The sequence below is a fragment of the Ictidomys tridecemlineatus genome, chromosome 8 (genome assembly GCF_052094955.1).
Source record: "Ictidomys tridecemlineatus isolate mIctTri1 chromosome 8, mIctTri1.hap1, whole genome shotgun sequence".
NCBI lineage: Eukaryota > Metazoa > Chordata > Mammalia > Rodentia > Sciuridae > Ictidomys > Ictidomys tridecemlineatus.
The window spans coordinates 107,779,469-107,806,254 of NC_135484.1; the positions used below are offsets into that span (position 1 = coordinate 107,779,469).

General features: G+C 45.5%; 2 protein-coding genes across 7 annotated transcripts in view; one reads left to right on the forward strand and one right to left on the reverse strand.

Annotated features, from left to right (window-relative positions):
• Window positions 1-26,786, reverse strand: part of Rsph9 (radial spoke head component 9) — a 108,183-nt gene that overhangs the window by 64,011 nt on the left and 17,386 nt on the right. For 4 of the 5 annotated variants that reach the window (XR_005732801.2, XR_005732799.2, XR_005732800.2 and 1 more), the window contains exon 5: window positions 9,141-9,196. Coding sequence is in view for 2 of the 5 variants with exons in the window: in XM_040282722.2 (XP_040138656.1) it covers window positions 9,141-9,196 (56 nt within the window). In the remaining 3 variants the exon portion in view is untranslated. Of the gene's footprint in view, window positions 1-7,630; window positions 9,197-26,786 lie in introns of those variants that run through there. The other variant, XM_040282721.2, reaches the window with a different exon arrangement.
• On the forward strand, window positions 10,478-26,779 carry Mrps18a (mitochondrial ribosomal protein S18A). Of its 2 annotated transcripts, none has more exons than XM_005318635.5 (6): window positions 10,478-10,633; window positions 17,311-17,342; window positions 20,172-20,279; window positions 22,777-22,900; window positions 23,096-23,165; window positions 26,337-26,779. In XM_005318635.5, exons 1-6 carry the CDS (start codon window positions 10,522-10,524, stop codon window positions 26,479-26,481), a joined length of 591 nt encoding a protein of 196 aa, XP_005318692.2. In that variant the 5' UTR covers window positions 10,478-10,521; the 3' UTR covers window positions 26,482-26,779. The 2 variants fall into 2 exon arrangements, with proteins under 2 accessions (XP_005318692.2, XP_021577539.2); XM_021721864.3 differs by lacking the exon at window positions 10,478-10,633 and adding an exon at window positions 11,607-11,728.

A 26,786-nucleotide genomic window follows, 5' to 3' on the forward strand; every position in this document is an offset into this window, starting at 1 on the left:
TTATAGCCTAGGTGACCCTCCAGGACATTATGTTAAGTGAAATCGGTCAGTCACAAAGAGATGCTGTGTGGGTCCACGTACATGAAGTTACATGGGGTAATCAAATTCACAGAAAGAGAATGGTGGTTTATGGGTGCCAGGAACACAGGGGTTGGGGACTTATGTGTTTACTAGGTACACAGTTTCAGTTTGCAAGAAGAAAAGAGCTCTAGAGATGGATGGTGGTGACCGATGCACAACAGTGTGAAGGTATTTAGTGCCAGAGGAACTCTACACTTAAAAATAGTTCAGATGGGCCTTGGGGTGTAGCTCAGTGATCAGCACTTGCCTAATAAGTGCCAGGCCTTGGTTCCAATTTCCAAGAATTTTCAAGATGGTAAATTTTTTTTTTTTTTTTGTGCTGGGGGTTGAACCTAGGGCCTTGTGCATGTGAGGCAAACACTCTTCCAACTAAGCTATATCCCCAGATGGTAAATTTTTACCACAATAAAAAAATTGGGCAAAAATAAATATAGAGTATTACTCTGCATTAAAAAATGACAAAATCATAGAATTTGCAGTGAAATGGATGGCATTAGAGCAGATTATGCTAAGTGAAGCTAGCCAATCCCTAAAAAACAAATGCCAAATGTTTTCTTTGATATAAGGAGAGTAACTAAGAACAGAGTTGGGAGGAAGAGCATGAGAAGAAGATTAACATTAAACAGGGGTGAGAGGTGGGAGGGAAAGGGAGAGAGAAGGGAAATTGCATGGAAATGGAAGGAGACCCTCATGGTTATACAAAATTACATACAAGAGGAAGTGAGGGGAAAGGGGAAAAAAAAACAAGGGGGAGAAATGAATTACAGTAGATAGAGAAGAGGGGAGGGGAGGGGAGGGGATGGGGGATAGTAGAGGATAGGAAAGGCAGCAGAATACAACAGACACTAGTATAGCAATATGTAAAACAGTGGCTGTGTAACCGATGTGATCCTGCAATCTGTATACGGGGTAAAAATGGGAGTTCATAACCCACTTGAATCAAAGTGTGACATATGATATGTCAAGAACTATGTAACGTTTTGAACAACCAACAATAAAAATTAAAGAATAAATAAATAAATAAAAGCCAGAATTAGCACACGTTTGACCTGAGCAATGCTGTGCTCCTAGAGAAGGGTGGACACATGGCCTTGCCTTCAGGCCTCTCCTGAGATAGATATAGGGGGACAGATGCTAAATGAGTGAACTCAGGATTTACACTGATAATAAACAGGAAATCATAGATAGTTTTAAATATTTGCATGGTAGGCAGGCTTCAGGGTGAGGACATTGCGGGGGGTGACAGGAGACACAGGACAGTGGTAGAAAATGGGAGTTGAAGCCTTCCAAACATGGGCACCCAGGGAGAAAAGGACAAGCACTGGAGGGGGAAACCCCTGTCAAGGCCCTGGGAAGAGTGTGCCAGAAGCCTGGGCCACCTCCTGTCTTCCTTCCACAGGAGATCCTTGTTTACTCTGCTAGGCTGGAAGCGAATGTAATCAAATTAGGACTGTCTCCAGTGGGCAGGGCAGGGAGGGAGACTGGAAAGGGGAAACGAGCTGTTTTCCAGGACATTATTCATTTGCTCTTTCTCCAGCTCCCTCTGTCCCCAAACCCTTTGCTCCCTTTCTGGTTTCCCTTGTCCTGCCATCTCCTGCCCTCCTTCTCGCCATCAGTTTCCTGGGCAAAACCAAGGTTGGTGGAGCAGAGCTGGAACTTCTGTGTCCCAGCAAGTGACCAAAGGCAGGACAACCAGGAATGTCCAGCTTCCAGAGCACCTTTGTTGGAGACCACCTAACCCCCAACAAAGAGACTCTCCAGCCCCTCCCACCTCCCAACCAAAGAACAAATAGTATCTGTTACTAGAAGCCCAGTTGCTTGGTTGATTAGGACTCTCTCTCTCTAATTTGCTGGGTCTTTGGGGGAAAATCACATGTCCTCTCTGGGACAAATGCTGGGAATGGTGGGTCATGTCAGGAAAAAACCCTCTGCCTTCCCTTTCCTGCCATCCAGGACTGATGTGAGAATAAGGGGTGATTCTACCCATGAGGAACCCTCAGATCCGAGACCTGGAGGCCTACGACAGATAAAATAAACAGACCTTCAGCAATAGGGGCAGCAGCTAGGGGTGTGGGAGGCCCTGTAGAGATGGACCCCCACAGAGATCCAGGGACCAACATAGCCTGGTAGCCATGTTGGTCCTCAATGCCCCCCAAGGATCCATCCATCCCCCTCCACACAAGCTTACATACAGTTTCTCACAAAGGGGAGTAGCAGGACACAGGTCCCTTTGAAAGTCCAAATGGGTTACAAAGGGGAAAGAAAGCAATTGCCCTCTTCCTCCGTTCTGGCCAGCTGCCTTCCAATGACCCAACAGGCGTGAGCAGAGAGGCCAGCTCCACTGCCTCCCCTGGGTTCTCACGTTCCACGTCCTGGCAGCTCTTAGTCATAAATACATCAGAAAATCTTCTCTAGGGTCAAAAGGAAATTGTGAACAAAGAGGAAAGTTGGCATTTTTCCAAGCATTGAGTTCTGACAGTCCCCCCTACACACAGGAGCTATCCATGGAGCATGTGTGTGCTCACTCAGACCACATGGGCACAAGTTCTCACATCCCTTTAGTATTTATTACTAATACTCACAACTGGAATAAATACACCCCAAAACTGCCAGATCCAAAGCTCACTCAGTTTCCAGAAGCCAGGAAGATGGCATTGAGGAAATGTTGTGACTGTCCCTATCCTGGCCCTGCCCCTACCACTTTCACCTGAAGCCAGTCTCTTTGGGGTCAAAATGGCTTCTGTGGCAACATCAGGGGCAGAGTGAGGACATGAGAACAGAGCTCCATGAGACCCCACCCTCTCCCTTCTGTGCCCAGCCAAGCCCAGCGATGGAGGCACAAAGGAAGAACCTATGCTTTCACTCAGAGTGACTGAAGCCTAGAATTAGGAGGTGACCTCAGCGATCCCTTGGCCAGCATTTCACTTTACAGATGAGGTCATGGGAGCCCCGAACAGTCCAGGGATAAGCCTCAGGCGCCACAGGCACTGAGAGGCAGGGCTTGCAGGTCTCCCGACTCCACTCATCAGCAGGGACTCCCCAGCCTTCTTCAGCTGTCGCCTTCCTCTCTCTGCCCACCACTCTGTGGCATTTGTCCCCCATCTGGATCCTAGGATCCAGAAGAAAACCATTCTCAACAATAGCATTCTCTAGGGGCCCCTGCCAGCTGGTTCCTAAGATGATCTCTCCCACACCTGGACCCTATTCCTGGCCTGTGGCCCAGGTAATCTTCTGGCCCTCTGACACCCACAACAATCCCCAGGCAGGGATGGGGATTTGGGGGAGGGCCTTGGAATTCAGACTGCCAAATTAGGGCTTCCAGGTCTAGTCCATCCCACTGGGTGATTCCTCAGACATCTTATCTTGTGAGAAGAGAAACTGAGTCTCAGCAAGGTGAATGGACTGGCCCAGGCTGACCCAACTGGACACTAGCAACTCTAGAGTCCCCAGGCTTTCTATTTCCACATGTCTGCCTAGAATAAAGACAATTCTCAGTAGCCATGGTGGCTAGGTATAGCTATCAAGCTAAGTTCTGGCAAATGTGATATAGCTGCCCTACCACTCTGGGTTATAAGGACAGGACTGTTTGCAGAATCAGAATCTAGAACCTAATGTCGCTCTTTACAGATGGAGAAACAGGCCCAGACAGCATGTGCACCTGGCTTTATGTTGCTGGCTGGTTAGGGCAGAGGCTGATTTTCAGTCTACAGCTCTGTCCTTTTGCTTTGGGGATTGAATCCACAGGTTCTCTAGCACTGAGCTATCTTTCCAGCCTCCTGCACCCTTTTTTGTAATTTATTTTGAGACAAAGTCTCACTAAGTGGCCCACATTGTCCTTGAACTTGCAATCCTCCTGCTTTAGCCTTAAGAGTCACCAGGATTACAGGCATGAGCCACTGCACCCAGCTGTTTTTGTATATTTCTTCTTTGCATACTGAGGACAGCCTGGCCTAAGGCACCATTTTTTACACATTCAGCAAAATGTACCATCAGTTTTGAAGTGTCTTAAAAGGTTAAAAACATTTCCTTAGGAAAGAAATGCATTTGGGGGTTAAGCAGGGCTGGGGATATAGCTCAGTTGGTAGACTACTTGTGTAGTGTGTTCAAGGCCCTGGGTTTAATCCCCCAGTACCACCAAAAACAGAAAGAAAGAAAAAGAAATGCATTTGGGGGCCAGGCACCATGGTGCATGTAATCCCAGTGGCATTAGAGCCTGAGGCAGGAGGATCATGAGTTCAAAGCCAGCCTCAGCCACTTAGCAAGGCCCTAAGCAACTCAGAGAGACCCTGTCTCTAAATAAAATATTTTAAGAAAAGGTCTGGGGATGTGGCTCAGTGGTTAAGTGCCCCTGTGTTCATTCCCCAGTATCAGAAAAATAAACAAAAATGCACTTGGGCACCAGGAGAAAGGACTCAAATGTGTCACTTAGATTGACAGAGACACAAAGGCCCTCTCAGAAAGGGTATCCTGCCCTCTGCAGAAATACATAGCCAGAGCTGGGCTTGCTAAGGGCACTGAGCTGAGCTGGCCTCACTGGACACAGCCACAGGCTGGACTGCTCACTTGGCTGGGATTCTAGTCTGTGCCTAGGAGGGCACCCAAACGCTACAGCAGGTCTCTTCCCCTTCCACAGGCAGTTTTGTTTGGGGCCTTCCTCCAGCCTCACTTTCCCAGAAGCCTTTGGGACTCTGAAGGCGGCTAACACTGCCTCTTACTGATTCTACTTCTTTGTTTTCCTTCTTTCTCCTTATCAGGGCAGTCCTGTGTCCTGGTCCTTCAGCATAGAAATGAATCCGTTTTGCTTTATAATGAATCTATTATATGGAACATTTAAGTTTTTACATACTTTTTCTGAATGTGTGTCCTATTTCATGATTTAAAATGTGTAAAAAAAATGAGTTAAATAAAAAGGAAAGAGCAAGTAAACATCAGGGCAATCATCAAATTTATAAAGTGTTTCTTTTGTGAAACAAGAGGATTCACCCCCAGAGCATATTCCCTAGGTGCATATAATCATTTGTTCATAAAAGGCATGCAGTACCTGCTCAATTGATAACCTATTGGTGAAATGAACCAGTGAACAAATGAATGACAAAATTTGGACAGAGTAAGAATCCTGGCAAAGAAGAGAAATGACACTGAAAATTGGATGGAAAATGTTGAATTAGCAAAAACTCTAGACCCTCACCGCAACTGTTTCCAGGCACATGGCATCAGCAGGACACACCTGTAGGAAGGCCACCACCAAACAAGGGCTTTTTGTCCAAGGTTTCCTCCCACCCGCCACTCAGCTTTTTGGGAGGCCACAGCCCAAATAGGAGGGTACTGCCCCTTATGAAAGGTCGTGGGAAACCAAAGTGTGCAACCAGGCGAACCCACAGCAGCCAGGCCCTGGCCTTTTCTCCAGCCCAGCTGTCTCCACAGCTTGAGGCGCTGTCCCTTCCCTCATCTGCATAAAGCCAGTAAAGGGGAGCAGGGCTAGCCGCTGCAGATGAAACCAGACCCTTCTTGGGAGGCATCCAGCCTCAGTTCCTGGCCTGGGCAGGGCAGGCCACGTGTTGTTATGGTTGAGTGAACCAGCTGGGAATCAGCAGGGGGTTTGTAAGGAAACCACATTAATTAAGAGAAAGCAAACATGACTGTCACTCCGGTCTGCCAGTCCCTTCCTCTGGTTTTCCTTGTCCCTCCCACCAAGCTCTCTACCAGATCAGTGCTCTCCACCTTCCCACACTTTTCATTGCCTCTACTCTTTCACAGGTCACAACCATGTGGCTCTTGGCTCAGATCTCTCTTCCTGGGCGAGGTGGGAAGGAGGCTGGAAGAGCACATCCATCTGCAGCTGGGCTCAGAACTTCCCTGAAGTCAGACTGGCTGACCCACCCATGGTGTCCTGACTCTTGCCTTTGCTCTGGCCTGAGCCTGCTGTCCTGTTGGTGGGCAGCAAGGCACCAGACCAGATCATTTCTGCTGCACGTTGAAATTTTTATTGGCATGAATCTATCTGGGTTCATCTCCTAGGGGCGTTTCCTGAACATCTTCCTTGGGAAGATTTAGTTACATTATCTCCAGAAATAGGAGACAAGACTCCAGAACAAGGCGTGAGGAACAAAGCAGGGCAGAAGCTAGGGACTGGGCTCCTTGGAAGAGGGAATGGGGTAAGGTCCGGCATACAGTGTCCTTGCTGCTCTGTGAGTTCCAGGATTGCCACTGCAGCTAGAAACAGCTCTCCACGTGTTACAGTAGCTCTGCCAGCAGCCCTAGAAACCCCGGATCATGAAAAGACCTCTCCTATGGGTGGCAGCTACCATTCTGCAGCCCCAGACAAGAGCCCTCACCCCCTTTTATTTCACAGCATAACAGTACAAAAAAAAAAAAAAAAGCCCATAGCATACCCAACTGAGGTATGTGATGCTGAGAATTGAACCCAGTGCCTCACATATGCAAGCACTCTACCACGGAGCCACAACCCCAGCCCCAAAAGTGTGATTTTTTTTTTAATGGTGCTGGGTCAGTTGGATATTGCTATGGGAAAAATTAATCTTAATTGCAATCTCAGGTCTTGTAACAAAACAATCCCAGATGAATTTAAATTCTAAATGTGAAAGGTAAAAAATAAAATTTTGGAGAGAAAACATACTAGAACATCTTTGTGACTTCAAAGAGAAAAACAATTAATAATAAATGAAAAGGACAAACAATAAAGAAAAACTCCAATGAGCTACACTATGTTAAAAATGAAAGATTACTACTCATCAAAACCACAAACTAAATGAAAACAAAACACAACCCACAAAGAGTTATATGACATTTACTATATAAATATATCTAGGTATCTAGAATATATAAGGAACTACAAATCAAAAAGAAAGAAATAAGCAACCCCAAATAAAATAGAATGAAGTCTTGAACATATATTTTACAAAAGAAGATATCTAAATGGCCTATAAACATATGAAAAGTTATCTTCATTAGGTATCAGAGAAACATAAAATAAATACACAGTGAGACACTACTAAACATCAACCAGAACAACAAGAGAAAAAGTACAAAAATACCAAATACGAATAGGGCTGTGGATCACCTGTAACTCTTATACATAACTGGTGAAAGAGTAAACTGGTACAATCACTGTCAGGATCTACTAAGGCTAAGCATATACAAACCTGATAGCCTAACAACTCTGCCGCTAGCCTGAAAAAGGTTTATTTTTTTTCCAAAATTCAGGTTTTGTCCCAGCACTATTTTCTTTTTTTTTTATTAGTTGTTCAAAACATTACAAAGCTCATGATATATCATTTTTCATACATTTGACTCAATTGGGTTATGAACTCCCATTTTTACCCCAAATACAAATTGCAGTATCACATCGGTTACACACTCAAGTTTTTACATAATGGCATATTAGTGACTGTAGTATTCTGCTACCTTTCCTATCCCCTACTATCCCCCCTCCCCTCCTCTCCCATCGTCCCTCTCTACCTCATCTGCTGTTGTTCAATTCTCTCCCTTGTTCCCCCCCACCTTTCCCCTCACAACCTCTTATATGTAATTTTGTGTAACATTGAGGGTCTCCTACAATTTCCATATGCTTTCCCTTCTCTCTCCCTTTCTCTCCCCCCACTCGTCTCTGTTTAGTATTAATCTTTTCCTCATGCTCTTCCTCCCTGTTCTGTTCTTAGTTGCTCTCTTTATATCAAAGAAGACATTTGGCATTTGTTTTTTAAGGATTGGCTAGCTTCGCTTAGCATAATCTGTTCTAATGCCATCCATTTCCCTGCAAATTCTATGATTTTGTCATTTTTTAGTGCTGCATAATACTCCATTGCCAGCACTATTTTCAATAGTCTCAAATGGAAAGGATCAACAGAAGACAGGGGGTTTTTTGTTGTTTTTTTTTTAAAAAATGTGGTATATTCACAGCAGAATATTTCTGGTGCTAAAAGTTGAGATAATGATCATCCTTGGAAGTAGTAGTGTCTGGAAGGGGACACAAGTCGGTGTTATAAAGTGCTGGTTATGTTCACTTGTTGGCATAGATAGTATGTTCTGTTTGTGAAAACTCCTCAAGCTGTACACTGCTGATTTGTGTACTTTCCGTATAATTAATACTTTCATTAAAAGGTCTGTGTGTGTGTGTGTGTGTGTGTGTGTGTGTGTGTGTATAAGGGTAATCTCTTGAGTTAAATCTGGTCCCTCACATAATTGGTTTTTCATGTAGAGACTAATAATAAATGTATTTAAAAAACAAGATATTACAAAACAAAGAATATGCACAGTATTATTTTATTTTGCTAAATATTTAACACGTCTCTCTGGATTATGGATGGCATTTATTTTCTTTTTATTTCATCCATTTCTTCTTTTTCCTACAATGATCACATTACTTCATTGTAGAAAATAGTGGTTTTTCAAAATAAAATTTGATTATGATAAATTAATGATCAAAGGTGGGTACTTGAATGCCTTAGCTCATTATGTCCAAAGCAAGTGCTGGGTGAGGCTTTGTTACTGCCAAAGCCTCTGCTGGGTCCCCAGAAGTAGTTGAGGATGCTTAAAGAAACAGGGAATGTGGTACTAACAGTGGGTGTGATTAAAGGTCATCTTTATAAAAGAAAAGTGTAAGCTATAGGGAGAGTCAAAGCTTTCCTATCTTGGCAGGGAAATCTATACCTACATCCCACCAAGACCTTCTGTTCCATTCCTAACCCAGATGTCAGTTTCTCCTACTTTGATTGACATTTCTTTCAAGTTTCCCCTGATTCCCCTAATTGTGGTGTTTTTTTGTTTGTTTGTTTTGTTTTGTTTTTTGGTATACAATGCCACATTCTCCTGTTCTCCCCGTCTTTGATGATACTACTCAAGTTCCCCATGCAACAATTGTTCTGCATCCTCAATCCCACCGAGGTGGCAGTCCCAACTAGACAGTGGGCTCCCTTCTCTGTCCCTCATCAAGGAACATGCTGTGCCTCTTAATAAGCTTGGTTTTTCTCATCTTTGAATCAGAATAAGATAACTAGAAATTCCCCCTTTAGGTTTATTCTGGAAGGGGGGGTCCTTACCACCAAGTGGAATAATTGAGTGGCAAATGATCTTCCAGGGGAACATCCCACATATCCTGCAAATGTAAAAGAGAGGAAATTAGTCAGTTGGACTTTCTTTCTGGGTACCATAAGCTTCCTTATAAAGCAAGTCGGTCAAACAGGAAAAGAGTTACCTCAATTAATTGCCCTATTAACTTATGTTTATTGAACATTTGTTTTATCTCATTTAATGTTCACAACAACCTTACAATATTGATTTTACTTGTTCTTTCAACAAGTATATATTACACTCTTATTATACGTCAGGAACTGAACTAAATGCTGGAGATATGAAAGTCAACAAAAAAACACTATTCTTGCCTTAATGGAGTTTACAGTCTGGTGGGGAGACATATATTATACGAACAAATGTAAAACCGCAACTGTGTCAAGAACTAAGATGGAACCTTTATCTGGTGCCGAGAACCAGAGTCAGGATGGTGAAGGAAGGCTTCACTGTAGAAAGGAATTTGAGGTGGGCTCTAAGGAATAAGTAGGAGTTTGCCACTTTGTTAAAGAGCAGGCAGAGGGGATAACTTGTTCAAAGGCCTTGAGGCTGGAGAGAAGTCTAAGTGAGCAAGAATTCAAGATCAGTTTGTGTGTTGGGGGAGAGGCGGTGCCGGGAAGAAGGAAGTGTTAGTTCTATCCCAGATCTAATACCTGATACTCCAAAACCAGAAGCCCTAACCATTCAACCTCTCCTGTACAGATCGAGCCCCAGTCACAGAAACTGAAAACCCCACAGCTAATATGTTAGGGGTAGTTTTTTGTTTTTTTTTTTTTTTTGTTTTTGTTTTTAGTTACCAATGGATCTTTTTGTTTTATTTATTTATATACGGTGCTGAGGATGGAACCCAGGGTCTCACACACGTCAGGCAAGCGCTCCAGGGAACGAAAGCAATTTTAAAGACTAGGGACTGGAACAAAGGACCTAGAAGATCTCCCTCGAAATAACGATTTGACACAATGGCTTCTCTCCTTAACTCAAATGCCCACGGGGTAAGAGACCTGGCAGTAACAGGAGTAAAAGCCAGAAGCGGTGGCACACTCGTGGAATCCCAGCGGAGGGGGAGGTTAAGGCCGGAGGATCTCAAGTTCAAAGCCAGCCTCAACAACTTAGCGAGGCCCTAAGCAAGCTAGTGAGACTGTATCTTAAAAAAATAAAAAAGAGCTGGGTATGAGTCTCAGTGGTTAAGCGCCCCTGGGGGGTCAATCCATGGTACTAAAATAAGCAAATACATAAAATAATAACAGGAGTAAAAGAGCGAAACGTCCGGCGCCAGAGGTCCTGCCGAACTACCGGCTGCGCACGCGCCGATCCGGAAGCGGAAGTGCACAGAGGTCAGGCTTAGCTTTCAAGATGGCGTCCTTCATGGCGCTGGTATCCGGCTGTGGGCGGCTTCTCCGAGGGCTCCTGACGGTCCCAGTCACGACCAGCTGCCCTCGGGTTCCAGCTCGGGGATTCAGGGAAGGTGAGTCCTAAGTCCCTGAGCGTCCGAGATTGAGAAAAGCTACAGAAAGTACTTCCGCCCGCCGTGGTGCGCCCCTCCCTTCCTTCACGAGACTCTAAAACATCGGCGGAGGTGCTGACCTCACAGGGTGCTTAAAACCTTTTTCCGACCTTGGTGATGGTGTTTGAATTTGTGTGTCTTGTAAGTGTTCTTAGAAAACGGAGGAGGGCAAAGAGAAAGGCCTAGTTACTTAGCAGAAATAGAAACATGTCGCGGGGTTCAGAAAAGTTTTCAGGAAGAGATTGCATCGCCATCTCCTTCATTAAAACGTCCCTGAACCATGAAGAAGGAACATCAATTTCTCTCGAGGAAAATGCTGTGATCTGAAGGTGGCTTCCCTTCACCCCCGGGCCGGTAGTCTCCCCGAGAGGTGCAGGCCGAGGTGGAAAGGCCATTGAACAGCTGAGACAGGCAAATGCCGCAGGGTGGTTCCGTTTTTCGTTAATATTGTCTGGGAAAGGAGCCTAGTGTCAACTTGAGAGGTTACTGAAGGACAAGTGCTGTGCTTCAAGCTGTGAAGGGATTCTGAAGAAAGAAAACACAGCTCTTTTCCTGAGAAGCTTAGGTTCTAATGAGATGATATTTGTGCACTTCAGTAAATTCAAGTTAGCCATTTACATGACAAAAAGTACTGGGAGATTCAGTTACCGGAAACAGCAAACCCGGTTGGAAATTTTCAGAAAGAGAATGTTTCTTGAACAGGCTTATAAAAGGATGGAATCTGGCAAAGAGTGAAAAGGTCTTTCAGGACGTGGCCTTCCTTAGTGTACTGTTGGAAGCAGGAAAGAATGAGTGATGTGAAAAATAAGTGATATAGTTTTGTTTTGTTTAGGATTCTGTCATAGTATTGGCCAACCAGTATATCATTAAAAGCTGAGAAGTATCCAGTGAAAAGAATGATCATTGTTGTCAGAGAGAGAAAAAGAAGAGTTTAACGAAGAAATCTTTGGATTTGTCTTGGAAGAGTTCTCTCTTTAGATTTCAAAAATTTTCAGTAGAGTGGCCAGCAAGTTTGAAGAAATCAAAAAGATATTCAATAAGAAATGGTAATAGCAGGTATGCTTGAAGAATTTAACTATGATGGGAAGATGGAACAATTACTAGGAGGGAAAAAAAGTCCAGATAATAATGCAAGAATAATTTAAAGAAAGACACCAAAGAGATCATGCTGATGACAGAAAGAACTTGGATAAGGTGTTTCATCTGTTTCCATGCTGCATAATTAAGCCTATATTAATACATTTATTAGGTTGTCTACCAAGTGTCAAACTCTAATGGCTGCAAATTGCATATCCTTTATGAAATTCAAAGTTGAAACAGTTCTTTGCCTTTTTTTCAGAAAAAAAGTTGAAAGAGGGATAGTTTTTTATTTTGCTCGTTGGTTTTTGTTTGTTGCTATTTGTTTGGTTTTGCTTCATTTTACAGTATGGGGGATCAAATGCAGGGGCACTTTTACCACTGAGCTACATCTCCAGCCCTTTTATTTTGAGACAGGGCCTTGCTAAGTTGCCCAGGTTAGCCTTGAACTTGGGACCCTCCTGCCTTAGCCTTCCAGGGTCCTAGGATTAAAGTTATGCTCCACTGCACCAGGTCTTCTTTGTTGGATTTTTAAAGATAGGAATGTTTTAGGTTAGGCTTAGGGAATTATTTTAGTTGGAGGGTTTGGGAAATGATGGACTGTATATTCAAATGGCTCTCTCTAAAGTCTTCTCCATAAATACTTGGATTAGTAGCTGTTCTGTCTGTTAATCATTGGTAAACCTAAATCTAAGAATTAGATTGAATTGATGTGATCTTACATGAAGGCACTATCATATTCTGTATTCTTAGGAATCATCTGTGTCCAGAACCTTTCAAGTTTTTGTTTTCTGGAAATGGCTCTATCTGTTATTTGTAAAGCATGGGGTATAGGCCAGGGATGCTACTAAACATCCTACAGTGCACATGTCAGCTCCCTATAACAAAGAACTGTCTGGCCTAAAATGCCAATCCTGCTGTTTCTGAGAAAATCTGATCTAAAGTCTGGCAAGAGGGATATATAAAACCAACAGAGAGAGATTGATTCAATTATTATAGAAGGAGCAAGACTGAAAAGGGACAAAAATAGAAATTATGATTTACTAAGTTCTTGCTGCACCATACTGTGCCTGATTTTCCACATGTTTATTCATTCTTTTTAACGATTCTTAAAGGTGGCTAGTAACTGTCCTTATTTTAACAGCTGAGGAAATCTGGTCCTAAGGAGTTCAGTAGCTTGCCCAACATGAGCTATAAGTGGGAGAGGTGGAAGTTAAGCCAATAGTCTTCTCTCTCCATCAGTAACATTACCTTGGTACTCTATGGCATAGCCTTCGTGTTGTTCCCTCCTCCCCTGAAAGTTCTTAACAGTTAACTTGCTAAAGACTGTTTAATGCCTTTATGGTTGGTACTGCCAGATTTAGCAAAGATTTTGTTAGATCTTTGTCCTGCTTTGTGACTCTTAGATCCCTCATTAAGGAAATGTATTTAAAAACAAGAAAACAAATGCATAATTGTATGAATTAACATCTATACATGATTCAATACGTTTTCAGCAGAGCTTATTGAAATGGGGAAAGGCCAAAGAGTATTTGCATCATTTCTTCATTTAGTTAAGAGAGCTTTTAGAGGACTTGTCATTTCAGATGTGCCTGGCAGAGTGGACAGTTTAATGAGCTGAAAGCCAGGAGAGAAGAGTATGCAAGTTGAGGACTTTGAAATAAATTCAAGGGACAGTCAGGTGGAATGGCACACACCTGTAATCCCAGCAATTCTGGAGGTTAAGACAAGAGGACCACGAGTTCAAGTCCAGCCTCAGCAATTTAGCAAGACCCTGTCTCAAAAATAAAATAGGAAGCTGGCATGATAGTATACACCTCTAATCCCAGCAGCTGGGGGATGGGGAGGAGCCCCTGAAGCAGGAGGATCACTAAGTTCAAAGCCAGCCTCAGCAACTTACTGAGACCCTGTCTCAAAATAAAAAATAAAAAGGGTTGAAGATGTAGCTCAGTGGTTAAGTGCCTGGGTTCAATCTGGTACTAAAGATTGGGTGGGGCTAGAGGTATAGCTCAGATGTAGAGCTAGGTTAAATCCCCAGTACCACAAACAAAACAAAAGAACTCAAGGGACATAGTCCAAAGTGACCTGTTAGTGGAAAGAGATTTCTATGCAGCAGTAATTCTCCTCATTCAGAAGTGTAGGGCATGGAAATTCCCTGAGAGGTCCAAGGGAAAAGAAGGGGAGATTCAGTGAAAGAACCAGGAAATTTTAATGGTTGAATTAAAGCTGAACTAAAGAAAGCAGACCTTGATGCAAGAAGTTATTTGAGAAAAGCAGCCAGTTGGCCAGAAGTGCAGGCACACATCCCCAAAATGTTCTCTGCTTCCTAACCCTAAACAAGATTGGTAAGGCTACCTTCCGGCCCTCAGTTCTTCCATTCCTTCATACTCTGCTTAGGATTTGATTCCCACAGATCTTGGAGCTCTTGGTTTCTTTGACCTCACTGCAGCCATACCCTGCAATACTACTCATTATTTATCTGTCCTCACTTCCTTCTTTACTAAGCAGTTGGGTCTTTATTACAGCTGCAGATCACTGCATTTGTGTTTATGTGGCCATCAAGGTCTTTTGTGTTCCTCACAGTCTCACCACATTGCTGTTTTTCTCCAGACTATTATAATTTAATTATCTTGGACTCTATCCTAGGAGAGTTTACTGAAGTACTCAAAGAACCTCTTTAAGAGCATGAGCTTTCTTATGGTAAAATTCTCATACTTGGATTAGTTCCCTTTCTTCCACTAGGGCAAAGATTGTGCCTTTTCAATCCCAGCTCTCCACAATATGTAGAGTGAGGCTGTACACCCCATGGGTGCTTAGCAAATGTGTTGCCTCATTTGGGACAGATTATGAGAAATGCCTATTTTGAAGGATTTGGCCCTTAATTCTAGTTTAGACAACTGCTTCATCTTTTTCCTTAGTTTACTTGATACTGCCATATCTCTGAACACAAGGGTGATTTCATCTTTTCCCAAACAAGTTTTCTGTTAGTGCCTAAATCTCTTAGTTCAGCTTTTCTTAGCCACCCCACTTCTCTTGAATGGAGAGGAGGCTGGGGACAAAATGGATCTCAGTTGTTTGGTTTTAACATGTTTTGCTATGTACACTGAAAATCAATACTATTTTGATGCCTATCTCCTCTTTCCAGAGGCTTAAAATCTATTGAGGTCCTGTCCAGGCTCCAGCTGGGCCCTCTCCCCCTGCATTAAGACACCACCCTGATCAGTCTCTGTCTCTTGTGAGTTCTCAGGTCATTCCTCTGGTTTGACAAATTGTCTCCCTTAGATAAGCATCTGCCTATTGTTTTACCCACTGACTCCTAGTAACAGGACTCACTGGCTCAGAGTTGCTGTGTGGAGAGCTTGTGAATAGTGGAGCTTGCCATGGGCTTTGATCTCTTTTCCAGGGGCCAGTGGGATGACTTCAGGGTTTGGGTCTTGGCCGAGAGTGATGTGTGTTTTGTTAGAGTTGTTTACCTCATGGTTAGGACCAAGTGCCTGCACCTCGAAGGGAACCACATGTTTATCCTCTGTGTTTCAGGGCATTGTACTTGTGCTGACTCCAGTGGTACTAGAATGTGTCTGCTTTTCTTTCCTGTGGGGCTTCTTAGCTTAGAAACTTTTCCCCCTCCTTGTTGCTCATGGGTTGCCCGCAGACCCTCTCCCAATTCGGTTTGTGCAAATTTTCAAAGTTTCGGGGCACTTGGATCCCTTACTGGGCTGGGGATGTGTGCCCTCTTTTTACTCCCCCAACCCTTGGTTGTATCTTGACACATTGCAATGACCTTCCCTCTGCAGCTGTGTTGGCTTTCAGACTAAGGACCAGGTTGAGTCTCATCCACATCCCGTTCTTGGGTTGGTCTGTGTTCTGTACAAGTAGATCCGTGTGTGGGGTGATGCAAATTAAGTTTCTCTGAGAAACCTAGCTTGTCTGTGAATTGATTAGTGACTACTGTGTTCTCTGGAGAGAGCCTCAGGGCTTTGCTAGTCATCATTTCTCCTTTGTGTGGCTGGGTTGGATATTGAGAGGCTCTCAGGTTGGTTGTTTTGGAATAATGAGTCTTTTGGAATGGCTAGCCCAGAAAACAAATGGAGGACAATTCCAAGCAGTCTGTGTCCAATTAGGTGTCAGTGATCACGCAGATGCTGCCATTGGCCTCTAGCTTGGTTAGAATTGCCTTTTTTCCTTAGTCCCTTTTCTTTTATTTGTTATTACAAAAGCTACATATGTTTATTTTAGAAAATGTAAATAGGCAAAAAGAAGAAACGAAAAGCACCTACATATTCCTACCACAAGGGATAACCAGAATTAGGATTTGGATATCTAATGCATAGATCACAGCTGGCCAGGAGCTTCTTGCAATCCACAGCTAATTGTATATATGCTGATGGCCATTTCCCTTAGGAGTGGTCTGTAGCTTTCACTGGGTTCTCAACGTTAAAGACCTTAGGCTTTTTCTAATCTGTACTATTTCTTGCTTTGGCCAGAGCTAAGTAAAGCTAAACTGTGGTAACCAAGCTGCTGTTTAAATAGGGTTTTAGTGTTTTGAGAGACAGTTCGCAACTATGCAGGCCCAAGTTTTCTCTTGCAGTAGTTAGCAATTAGAAGGGGACTGTGGCAAGTATTATGCTCCCTAAAAATAATTTGCTATGGACCAGATCCTCTGCTAACAGCTATGGCTTGCTCTCTTCCTAAATAAACTCAAAGAAAAGGGGATTCTCTCCAGGAACAGTGCTGAATGTGGGCTGTCAGCTTGGTTCTTCCTTTGGTGGTTGTTGGAGTTGTCATTCTGTATCCTGATTAGGTGAGATAGGAATTGTGTGTAACTGACAGATATGTGCAACTGATGGTCTTGCCCTGTATTTCCTTCTGACTGTCTCAGACCTAGGGAGTCACTCTCAGTTTGGAGTGACAGTGCTCTTCTTGAAATGCTGTTGCACCCTATCTGCAGGTTCCTTATTCCTGCAGATTTCTTGCAACACTCTGGGGAGAGGAATGGAGAAAAATAGAGCTGAGGAGAGGATTTAATTCACAGGGCTGTCTTCATAGGGATTTAACATGCAACTCTAAGGATGTGTTTAAGGGTTAACTTGTCTCACTGATTAGCCACCACGGGGCTGCTAGAACACTGTTAGGGTAGTACTATTTTAAATTGCAAGCCTTTCAAAGTCATTTTGTCTGTTTCCTTTGTGAAGGGGCATTTGTAGGGAGTACTTTTTTTCCAATGCTGCTGCCCCACCAACTTTTAGGTTATAATTGCTAACCACAACAGGGCAGGATCTTGCCAGTTTTTAAATATAACCAAGATGTATCTTTCAGATTAGATGGGCAAAAATAGTGTGGAGACCCTTAATCCCAGAGAGATGACACTGTGCCTGACCAAGACTTGCCCCAGTCAGCCTTGGCCATTGGGGAGTGAACCCTGAATGCTTTCTGACCCAGATAGGGCCCACAGGAGAGGGCAGACTTGAGGCTCCTTTTTTCTGCCTAGAATTTGAGCTGTTATTTGAAACTCCCTGTTCCTTATTAAATGACTGACCTAATTTTCTTCTTTATCTCTGCAGTGGTGGAGATCCAAGAAGGGAAGACAACTATAGTAAGTATCGAGTTGGCCACTTAAAACCTCCTTAACACTTGGAACTGCCTGGCTGTCCCTCTAAGGGAGGGAAGCAGGCCCACACTGGACTCCTGGCTCCTGGACCAGCCCCTGGGTGACCATAAATCCTACAGTCAATGATTTTCCAAGCCTGCATTGTAATGTGGCTAATCAGGAACAGTCACTGGGCCTGGGTGGAGATTATCTGTTATTTGATTAAAGTGATCTTTTGTATGATATGGTCTCAGAGGCCTTTGCTGATGCATTCTTTGGCAGGTGATAAATCAGTTTCCCATAGGGGAAACTAAGGCAGTGTTGCAGGCCTAGAGAGCCAGAGTGAGTTGCCAGAATTGGGAGCCTGGATATCAGTTCCCTTTCTTTTCTGCCTGGAATGACTAAGCTACTCCTTTAAGAATCCACATTTGAAAGGTGACATTCTTTGCACTCTGGCCTTACTTAGTTGGCATGTTGGCTTGTCTGTTGGTAAGAAAGTTGGAATGATTGTTCATCTATCCACTCTCCCTTTTCCTTCACTGGACACATCTCACCTCCCCTCCTTGGGGAGTCACGGGGCCTAGATTATCCTATAATCCTTAAAAGACAACGCTGTTTTCACATGGCCTTCCATGCCTCAAAAAAATCCTCAGCCACTCCACAGAGCTCCTAGAAGCCTCTGTAACTAGTATGTCAATCAAGGATTTAACCCTTCTGGCAGCTGGCCAAGCTCCGCCCTCCCCAAGACAAGTCTTTTTGCTTTGGGTCTTCCCCAGAATACTCCCTTAACCTTTCCACTAATTAGCCTCAACAGTCCGGAGTTTTTAGAGGACTTCCATCCCATCAGGGCACTTTTTTGGGGTTCCTTGATTAAAGCCAAATAAACATTTACCCTGTAAACTCCATACTAAAGGAGAAAGATACATCTGATTTTTTTCTTCTCTTTCTCTCTTTCTTTGCAGTACTGGGGCTTCAACCCAGGGCTTACACATATAGGTAAGCACTCTGCCACTGAGCTATACCCCTAGCCCTATTATAAATTTTATTTAGACAGAGTCTTGCTAAGTTGCCAGGGTGAAGCCCAGCAACTTGGGAGGCTAAGGGCAGCTTCTGCAACTTAGCAAGATCTGGTCTCAAAACTAAAATAAATAAATCCTGTATCAAAATAAATATAAATAAATGAATAGGACTGGGGATGTGGCTCAGTGGTTAAGCACCCCTGGGTTCAATCCCTAGTATAAAAAAATTAAGTAGGGCTAGGGAAGTAGCTCAGTGGTAGACCATCCCTGGGTTTGGTCCTCAGTACCTTAATTGCCTGCTGGCCTCGAACTTGTAATCCTCCTGAATCAGCCTCCCAAGTGCCTGGGATTACAGGCATGTATTACTACACCTGACTTTTGAGTGCTTTTCATGTGAGGCAAGAATTTGCTCTTTGTAGAATGAACACGGAGACACTCGAAGTAGCTCCGGGAGAGCCCATCCATGCCTGGAGAGGCACTGCCATGGCTGACCACGGGTGATACTTTCTCCTCCATAAAATAAGATCAGATACCTGCCATACTAGGTGGCGAGAGCTAAATGAAATGATTTATGTGAACTATTCTTGGCACAGGGCCATTCATATAAGGAAGGGTAATAAATGTGAGCTCTCTCGCATTGCAGTATGCCCTCCCAAGGCCTACTATGCACCTGTGGATTTTCTGTAGCCCACAGCTTCTATTTCTACCTATGGTTGTGGTTGCTATAGCAGAAAGGTGGGTAGAGGTATGGCATAGTGGTTGCTATGGCAGAAAGGTAGGTAGAGGTGCCCAGCACAGCCACGCAGGACTTCCAGTCCCTTTCTCTTTGGCCAGTCTCCCTGCTACCCCCAGGAGACAGTGTTGCTTCCCTCCCAAAGCCTCAAATTTTTCCCAGCCTTATGCTCATAGTTCACAGTCACAGTCAGCCACGCTCTCTAAATACCCCTTGCAGTTAGAGCTGACTCCCAGATCATTGGTTTATAGCACCGAGTAATTTCAAGGCTGTGACACAATACAGCTGCAGGGGGGTCACTTTGCACATGGTCTTAGCAGGGTTTGAAAGGTGGCATCTAAAATGATAAAAACAAAGAGGAGCTAGGAATGTATCTGCCTGTTTGTGGTTTTTGTTTATTTTCAAAGAGAAGAGAACTGCAGTGCACATAGATATCTGCTTTTAGGGACAGGGCCCAGGGTTTCTCAGCCTTGGAACCAATGGCATTTGGGGCTGGATAATTCTTTGTTGGAAGGACTATCCTGTGCAATGTGGGATGGTTAGCAGCATCCCAGCTAGATGCCAGTCACACTCCTTTCCCAGTCCCCACATGTTTCCAAGGGTCCCCTGGGGAGCAAAATCACCTCTGGTGCGGTCTGCTTGCATAGACTTCACTCTGTGAGGTAAAGCTAGAAAGTGCAGTCTCCTCAGAATGACATGGAGTGGGAGGGAGTCTTCTCTGGTCTCCAGTGCCATTTGAAACTTTTACCCTGTGCATGTATTACCTTTTGCCAGAGGCCGAGAGGAAGCATAAAGTTCTAGTGTTTTGTTTTTGTTTGATGAGGAAGGAAAGGTAGCATTCAGTTACTAGAGTAAGCCTCCCCCTCTCTCTTCAGATAGTTCCCACTACCCCGAAGGCTGCCAAACCACATCCCTGTGGCCATCCCAGCTGAAACACACCTAAGTGCAGGCAGTGGAGGCCTGCTGCCACCAGACCTTCAGAGAGAAACCTCCACTAGAATTCCTGTCATTGGGGGTTTGCTCAAAGATAAGCAGCTGCACATTGATCCTGTGCCTCGGCTGTCTTCTTTCTCTTCCATTTAGATCGAAGGCCGTATCATAGAGACTCCCAAGGAGAGTCCGAATCCCCCCAACCCCTCAGGCCAGTGTCCCATCTGCCGTTGGAACCTGAAGCACAAGTATACCTATGAGGTGAGTCTGCGTGCAGAGACATTCAGCCTGCGTGCTGTAGAGGTTGGGTTCCTAGTTAACTTGAGCATTATCCCCATGCCATAGCCACTGTTGCATTTCACAAAACCACAAAAAACAGCAGCATTGTCCAGTGGCTATAAACCCTGCTGGACTTTAGAATCACCTGACGAACTTTAAGTGATGCCCCACATTTACCTCAGACCAACCGAATCAGTCTCTGGGAGTGAGCCAGGCATTTTTAAATCTTTCCTCTGATTCTAACATGCAGCCAGGACTGAGAGCCATGGGTTGAGTTCATGGATCAGTTATGCTTTGGAGCACTAGGAGTTATATTCTTGCAGTGATAGAATCAGCTCTGGGTTTACTCTCCTCCTTTTACTACTTTTTAAAATTGGTACATCATAATCATACATAATAATACATTATACCATATTCATTTTGTTTTTATTTCTGTAGGTATATATTTGTGTGGTGCAGGGGATCATATCCATGACCTGGCATAGGCTGGGCAAGTGCTATATTCACTGAGCCACATCCCCAGCCCTCTTTCTTTTACAATGAGGCTGGCTTATGGTTCTTACTGTGATCTGGGAACATACTGCTCCTTTTTCCCATATTGGAGATACAGAGATCCCTGATTGTTCCACCTCTTCTGGAGCAGCTACTTCTGGAGAAAGGGATAACAAGTGCCCACAGCAGCAGACAGGGCAGGGAGGGCACACCCTGCGTTAGGCACTGTCGTGAGTGCTTGTTTTAATTCACCTAGTTTTCACACTAATGCCTTGAAGTAGGGACTTTTCCATCATGTTTTACAGATGAGGAAATTGAGGCATGGAGAAGTTAATGAACTTGCCTCAAATCACCCAGCTAAGTATCAGAACTGGGATACAAATTCCAGTGATACAGAGCCCAAGTTCCTACTACCCTGTAGAGATGGGGAGGGCCTGGGGGTAGGACACAGCCCTGGAGAAATCCATACTTGTTCTTCAGAGCTGATGACATTAAGCACTCTATTCTGGGATTTCAGGTGATTCAGGCTCTAAGCCAGTTTGACCTGTGAGTTGTCCCTATGCCCCTTTGTGGAATGGATGACTAAGAACAGAGATCCTGGTCAGATGATAAGAGCAGAAGAGGCCACATGCCCATGGGATCTGAACAGAATGACCCAACTAATCTCCTGGGCTGGGAGCCTTGGCTTCAGGCCACCTTTGGGAAGAGGCTCTTTCTCCCTTCCCTACACCCTTCTGCCAGTGGGTGCCAGAAGTAATAGAAAGTGTACAGGCAGAAGAGTGGTGTTATGAGCTTCCTGCAACATGAAAATTAGTGGGGATGTGGTTATGCTTTGAATCCCAGCTGCTGATCAGTGAACCCCACAACTGCCCAGCCACTGTGGGTCACTCTTCCTACCAGCAGTTTCCAGGAAATGTACTTGGCTCTGTTTATCCAGCAGAAGAAATCTAATCCCCTCTGAGGTAAAGGGTAAAGTTGTTTTCCCTTTTACCCCTTTCTACTTGGAGCACTGTTAGCCTGAACTGCACAAAGCCATCAGCTTGCGTGGCAGCCCACAGTGGAGGGCTGGGGTGATGAGCCCAGTTTATCAGCCTTGGAGTAATCTAATCCAGGTTCTTTTTCAGCTGATTCTGAAGAGTATAGGGGAGAGAATTGGGGGCCTGGGTCCCTCAGGAACTGTCCAGTGATTAATGTAAATCTGCAGTCATACAGTGAGATGCCTGCCAGGGCAGCAAGTCAGTATATGGAACATGACCGCTAAGACTGCAGGCCAGGCCACTAGTGGGACAGTGATGTATTCTGTTAACCCTTTCAGCCATTCTGTGAAAGGTGGGGGAAGGGGGCCTTCTCGCTCAATTCTGACTCTCTTTATCTTTTTTTCCTTGACCCATCCTGAGCAGCCTGTTGAACATGTGATGGCCCAAAGGAAGCCCAGGAATCCATTCCCATCTGGTCAACAGGGGGGGTTAGAAAATGTAGGATTAAACTTAACAACCTGGCCCCCTCCTCAGCTCGCATTCTTGCCTAGCACTTCAGAGGAAATGGCAGAAGGCAAAGTGGGCTGTCTGCATATTCTCAGCCTGTGGCCTCTAGGCTCTGGTGGCTGAAATGGCTTTCCTTCTTGTATGGAATGTCTGTATTCTTCTGTCTGAGGAGAACAATCCACCAGATATTTTACATACTGCAAGTGCATGAAAGATGGGTGCTTCTCAAAGCATTTGTAGTCTCTTTCCTAATCTAGCAGCATGCAGTCTCATGGAGGCAAAGAGAGCTCCTGGGGTTGGTAATTTAGTACAGAAAATCCTACTGAGTTGAGATTAACCTTTGTTAGAGAAGGTAGCTGACTAATGTACGAAGGTCTGTGTGGAAAGAGTCATCTCAGGTGGGTTCCTGAGAGACGTCAACCCCTTGGAGTGGCTCCCCGTGACTCCCCAGGATTAAAGGTAAATCTAGCTGACCTATGTCTCCTATGTTCGGTTTCCACTAGGATGTTCTGCTACTAAGCCAGTTCATCCGGCCTCATGGAGGCATGCTGCCCCGAAAAATCACAGGCTTATGCCAGGAAGAACACCGCAAGATTGAGGAGTGTGTGAAGATGGCCCACCGAGCAGGTAGAAGTCCCCTAAGCTAGAGGGCTGCAGGCTCCCCCCCCCCCTCTCTGTTGCCCTACGTATCTACCCTCCTGGCAAAGAAGCAGGTACTGAGAGTGGTAGTTATACCCACCCCTGTGCCCACCTCCCACTTGGTTTTTCTGGATGCCTCCTCAGCTGCAGAGACCATCCCTTATATGCTCTTCCTCCACTCAGGTCTGCTCCCAAATCACAGGCCTCGGCTTCCTGAAGGATTTGTTCCAAAGAGCAAACCCCAACTCAACCGGTAAGTAATCTTGGGTGCCAACAACCAGAGCACTCTGTGGGCCTGCGGCTCACACTGGATTCCACTGGGGAAGCCATTTGCTGGAGTGTGGCCCACAGCTCAAGAAAGCTAGAATGGCCTTGGATGTCTGGTCCTTTCCTCACCAGCTCAAGCACCCCCACCCCCATCATTCCACCATGACTGCAGTGTGTACTGCTTCTACTGCCTGCCTTATTGGCCCCAGACTCTTTCCTTTTCCCAGCCCTGTGGAACACTGACATAGAGGCAAGAAGGGTAAGGAGGCCTGCTGATTGGGCATTGGAATGTGCTAATCCCCTGTTTATGACATCACACTCAGTTGCTATGGAGATGTCAGGGTACTTCTACAAACTTTCAGTCTTCTAGCTCACTGTATCTTTGGGGTTATTAGAGGGCAGAGCAAGGCTCGCAGGGCACAATGGCACACAGCTGTAATTCCAGCAGCTTGGCTGGGAAGGCTGAAGCAGGAGGATCACAATCAAGGCCAGCCTCAGCAACTTAACAAGACCCTTCTCAAAATAAAAAATAAAAAGGCCTGGGATAGTAGCTCAGTGGTAAAACACCCCTGCCTTCAATTCCCCAGTACCAAATAAGAAATGGAAGAGCTCTCTGGGTCACTATACATAACAGCAGGTCATGCACTGCATGACCTCAGGGTGGTGTCCATGTAGACTAGATCACAAGCAGTGCTCCATGAAGTTGTACAGTTCACATCCAACTCAACTTTGTGTGGCAGCCTGAGAGGTCCTGAGGAAAAGACAGCCCACACCCTTGAATCAGTCTTCCTTCCAGCCTAAACAAGGTAGCCTTTCTAGAATAGGAGCAGATTCTTGTCTAACACTCAAGCAGCTATCCTGTTGTCCGTTCCTTGTTTGTCTCTGACATCACCACACTCATGTGCTCTTAAATCTATGATGTCCCTTTGTTCAGAGTAAGGCCAGGTCTGTAAAGTTGACTTTGGAATTTCTTGTATTCCTCTATTAATGGCCCCTCCAGACAGCCTCCAGTCTGTCCAGCTGCTCTAGTAGTTTCCAGACTGGAGTGAGAAAAATTCAGTTGCTCTTTGTAGGGAACCAAAGATGACTGTCACAAAACAAGACCCTCAACTCCCAGTAAACCTCCTAGACTGAGCCCTACTAGAACCCAGGTATGGAGGGTGAGAGGCCAGATTGCTGGGTCAAAGGTGCAGGATATGGGAACACAGGGTTGCTTCCTGGTACCCTGTCTCCCCTGACCCCAGAGCCTGGGCCAGATCTGTGCCTTTATGGATACCTTGCCAGCACCCTGGCCCTGTGCCCAGTTCCACCTGTATCTCCCACATTGTGAGCTGGGCCAACCACTAGCAGCTCTGGACATGGTAACCTCTTCCTACATCTTCCCACCAGGCTATGGACCCACTGGGGGCTGAGCCCACCCTCCTGGATTTTTAAGAGACAGCAGCAGGCCCGAGGACACAATCCATCCTGCCCTCAGGCCTTTGAAGCTAGGCCAGGCTCCCTCCCATACATCCGGTGTCCTTTAACGTGACAGGGGATTGATGACGTGTGGGGGCTCTTGGGTTGCAAAAGGCCACCCTGGGGGAGGGGGAGTCCTGGCTATAAAGGAAATTGATTCCCTTGCAACAGACTACATGGTTCCACCCAGAGGCCCTTGAGCTGCCATGTATGGGGCCCAGGTTCTGCTGGTCCCCTTGGTTCTCTCTGATCTCCAAGGCCTGGGGAAGAGAATAGCTGAGGACTAGACACGGTGGCTCATACCGGGAATCCTAGAAACTGGAGAGGGTGAAGCAGGACCACCTCAAAAAATTAAAAGGGCTGGGGATGTAACTCAGTGGTAAAGCATCCCTGAGTTCAATCCTCAGTACCAAAACAAAAGAAAAAGAACAGCTGAGGACAGTAGCTCTGGGAAACCTGATCAGCCTAGGGATCTTCTGGAGTCCTTGAACCCAGTAAGCACTCCTTTTGGCGGGCCTGCTCCCAAGCTTCATGTCCTCACCCTCTCCCCAAAAGACAGGAGAGGTCAGCATAGGAATCAATCTGGTGGTCCCTTCCCTTTGCCTTACTCTTCTTTTATCCAAGAAAACTGATCATAGAAAAAAAGCTGTCCTGGGGCCAGCCCCTTTAGAGCCAGTACCCCAGCAGGGGCATTGACATTTCCAGCAGATATTGGCAGCCCCCACTCCCACTCTACACACATGGAATGCAGATCAGGCATCCACATCCACCCACCCACCCACCCACGCCCCACCCTCACAGCTTCCCCTCTGCACAGAGCTAATAGCAAAAGACCAAGAGCCAGAGGAATTCAGCTGAAATGCATAAATCAGCAATCTTTCAGCAATCTTTTTTTTCTTTTTCATCTAAAAATTTTTAGCCAAAATTATTCATTTTTAAAATTAAAAAATTTTTCATTTGAGGTATCTAGAGGTGCTGGGGTGAACACACACCTAGAGTGGAGGCAGAGGAGGATTCCTGGCTATTGTCATAGCTGAACTTTCAGGATAAAGGATGGGCCTTTTTGGACAGGATCCAAGTTCATATGAGCCACTTTTCCAGGAACTGTCAGGACCCTGGCCATCCCCAAAGGAGGCCAGAGGACTATGGGTGGCCATCATTTTCCCCAACCCCTCCTACTTACAGGAACCTTCCTGGGCCAAGGTTGCACCCAAAGGCCTTTATCCCTTGGTTCCCGTCATGGGATAAGTGAGGGGTAGGGGTCTTGATTAGTTGTGATGACCTGGGGAATTCCCTGAAGGCTGGGGTGGCAGAGAGAGCCAAGTGGGGAAGAGTGCAGGGTTCCTCCAGACCCTTGCATCACTGTCCTTCCCTGGCTGGGGCCAGAGAGCAGCAATCTACTCTCCAAGCAGCCTCTTCCTCTGCCTTCTCCCACAGCACGGACAAACACTGACAACTCATAAAGATCAGAGAGCTGCCCAGGCTGCCTAACCCTGGCCACACACAGTTGGAGCAATAAGCACCCAGCCCATCTGTTTATAGGACACTCAGCAGGAAAATCCCTTCCCCTAGAAAAAGGAAAACTGGAGGAAGGAATTGCCTGGCGCATGGCAGCCTGGCACAAGGAGACCGTACCCTGCTGTCTCCGTCCCAGCATGCGCCCTGCACTGATAGCCACCTCCTTGTGCTTCCTCCACAGTTATCTGACCCGCTGGTCTCCCCACTCCGTCAAGCCCATCTACAAAAAAGGTGCCCGCTGGAACAAGGTGGGCATGGCTGTGGGGTCACCACTCCTAAAGGACAACATCTGCTACTCAAGAACGCCTTTGAAATTCTATCATTGACTGAGACCTAGCCAGAGCACCTCCTGCACATCTGCTGGGGAGCAGCAGCAGGCCAGCTTGGGAGCCCCCACAGCTGTCCTTCTGCCCTCCACCATAGGATGGCCTGGCCAGCCAGCACAAATGCACAAGGGATAGTACTTTAGTGCTCTTGCTGCCAGCAACAGTGCTGGGAGCTAGGGGCAGGCAAGCTGGGTCCTTTGGCAGTTGCTGTGATTTTATGACTGGCTTGGGTGATGGTCAGTGCTGGGGCACAGGAGTTTTGCCAGAAGCAATGTCATAAACCCGACCACGGACTTACCTTCTGA

What these genes read in the sequence shown, in the direction of transcription:
- Mrps18a (XM_005318635.5), top strand. Translation starts at nt 10,522, where the DNA reads ATGGCGTCCTTCATGGCGCTGGTATCCGGCTGTGGGCGGCTTCTCCGA. An exon ending in AAGAAGGGAAGACAACTATA is followed by an intron (nt 17,343 to 20,171) that starts GTAAGTATCGAG and finishes TCTTCCATTTAG; the next exon opens with ATCGAAGGCCGTATCATAGA. An exon ending in AGCACAAGTATACCTATGAG is followed by an intron (nt 20,280 to 22,776) that starts GTGAGTCTGCGT and finishes GGTTTCCACTAG; the next exon opens with GATGTTCTGCTACTAAGCCA.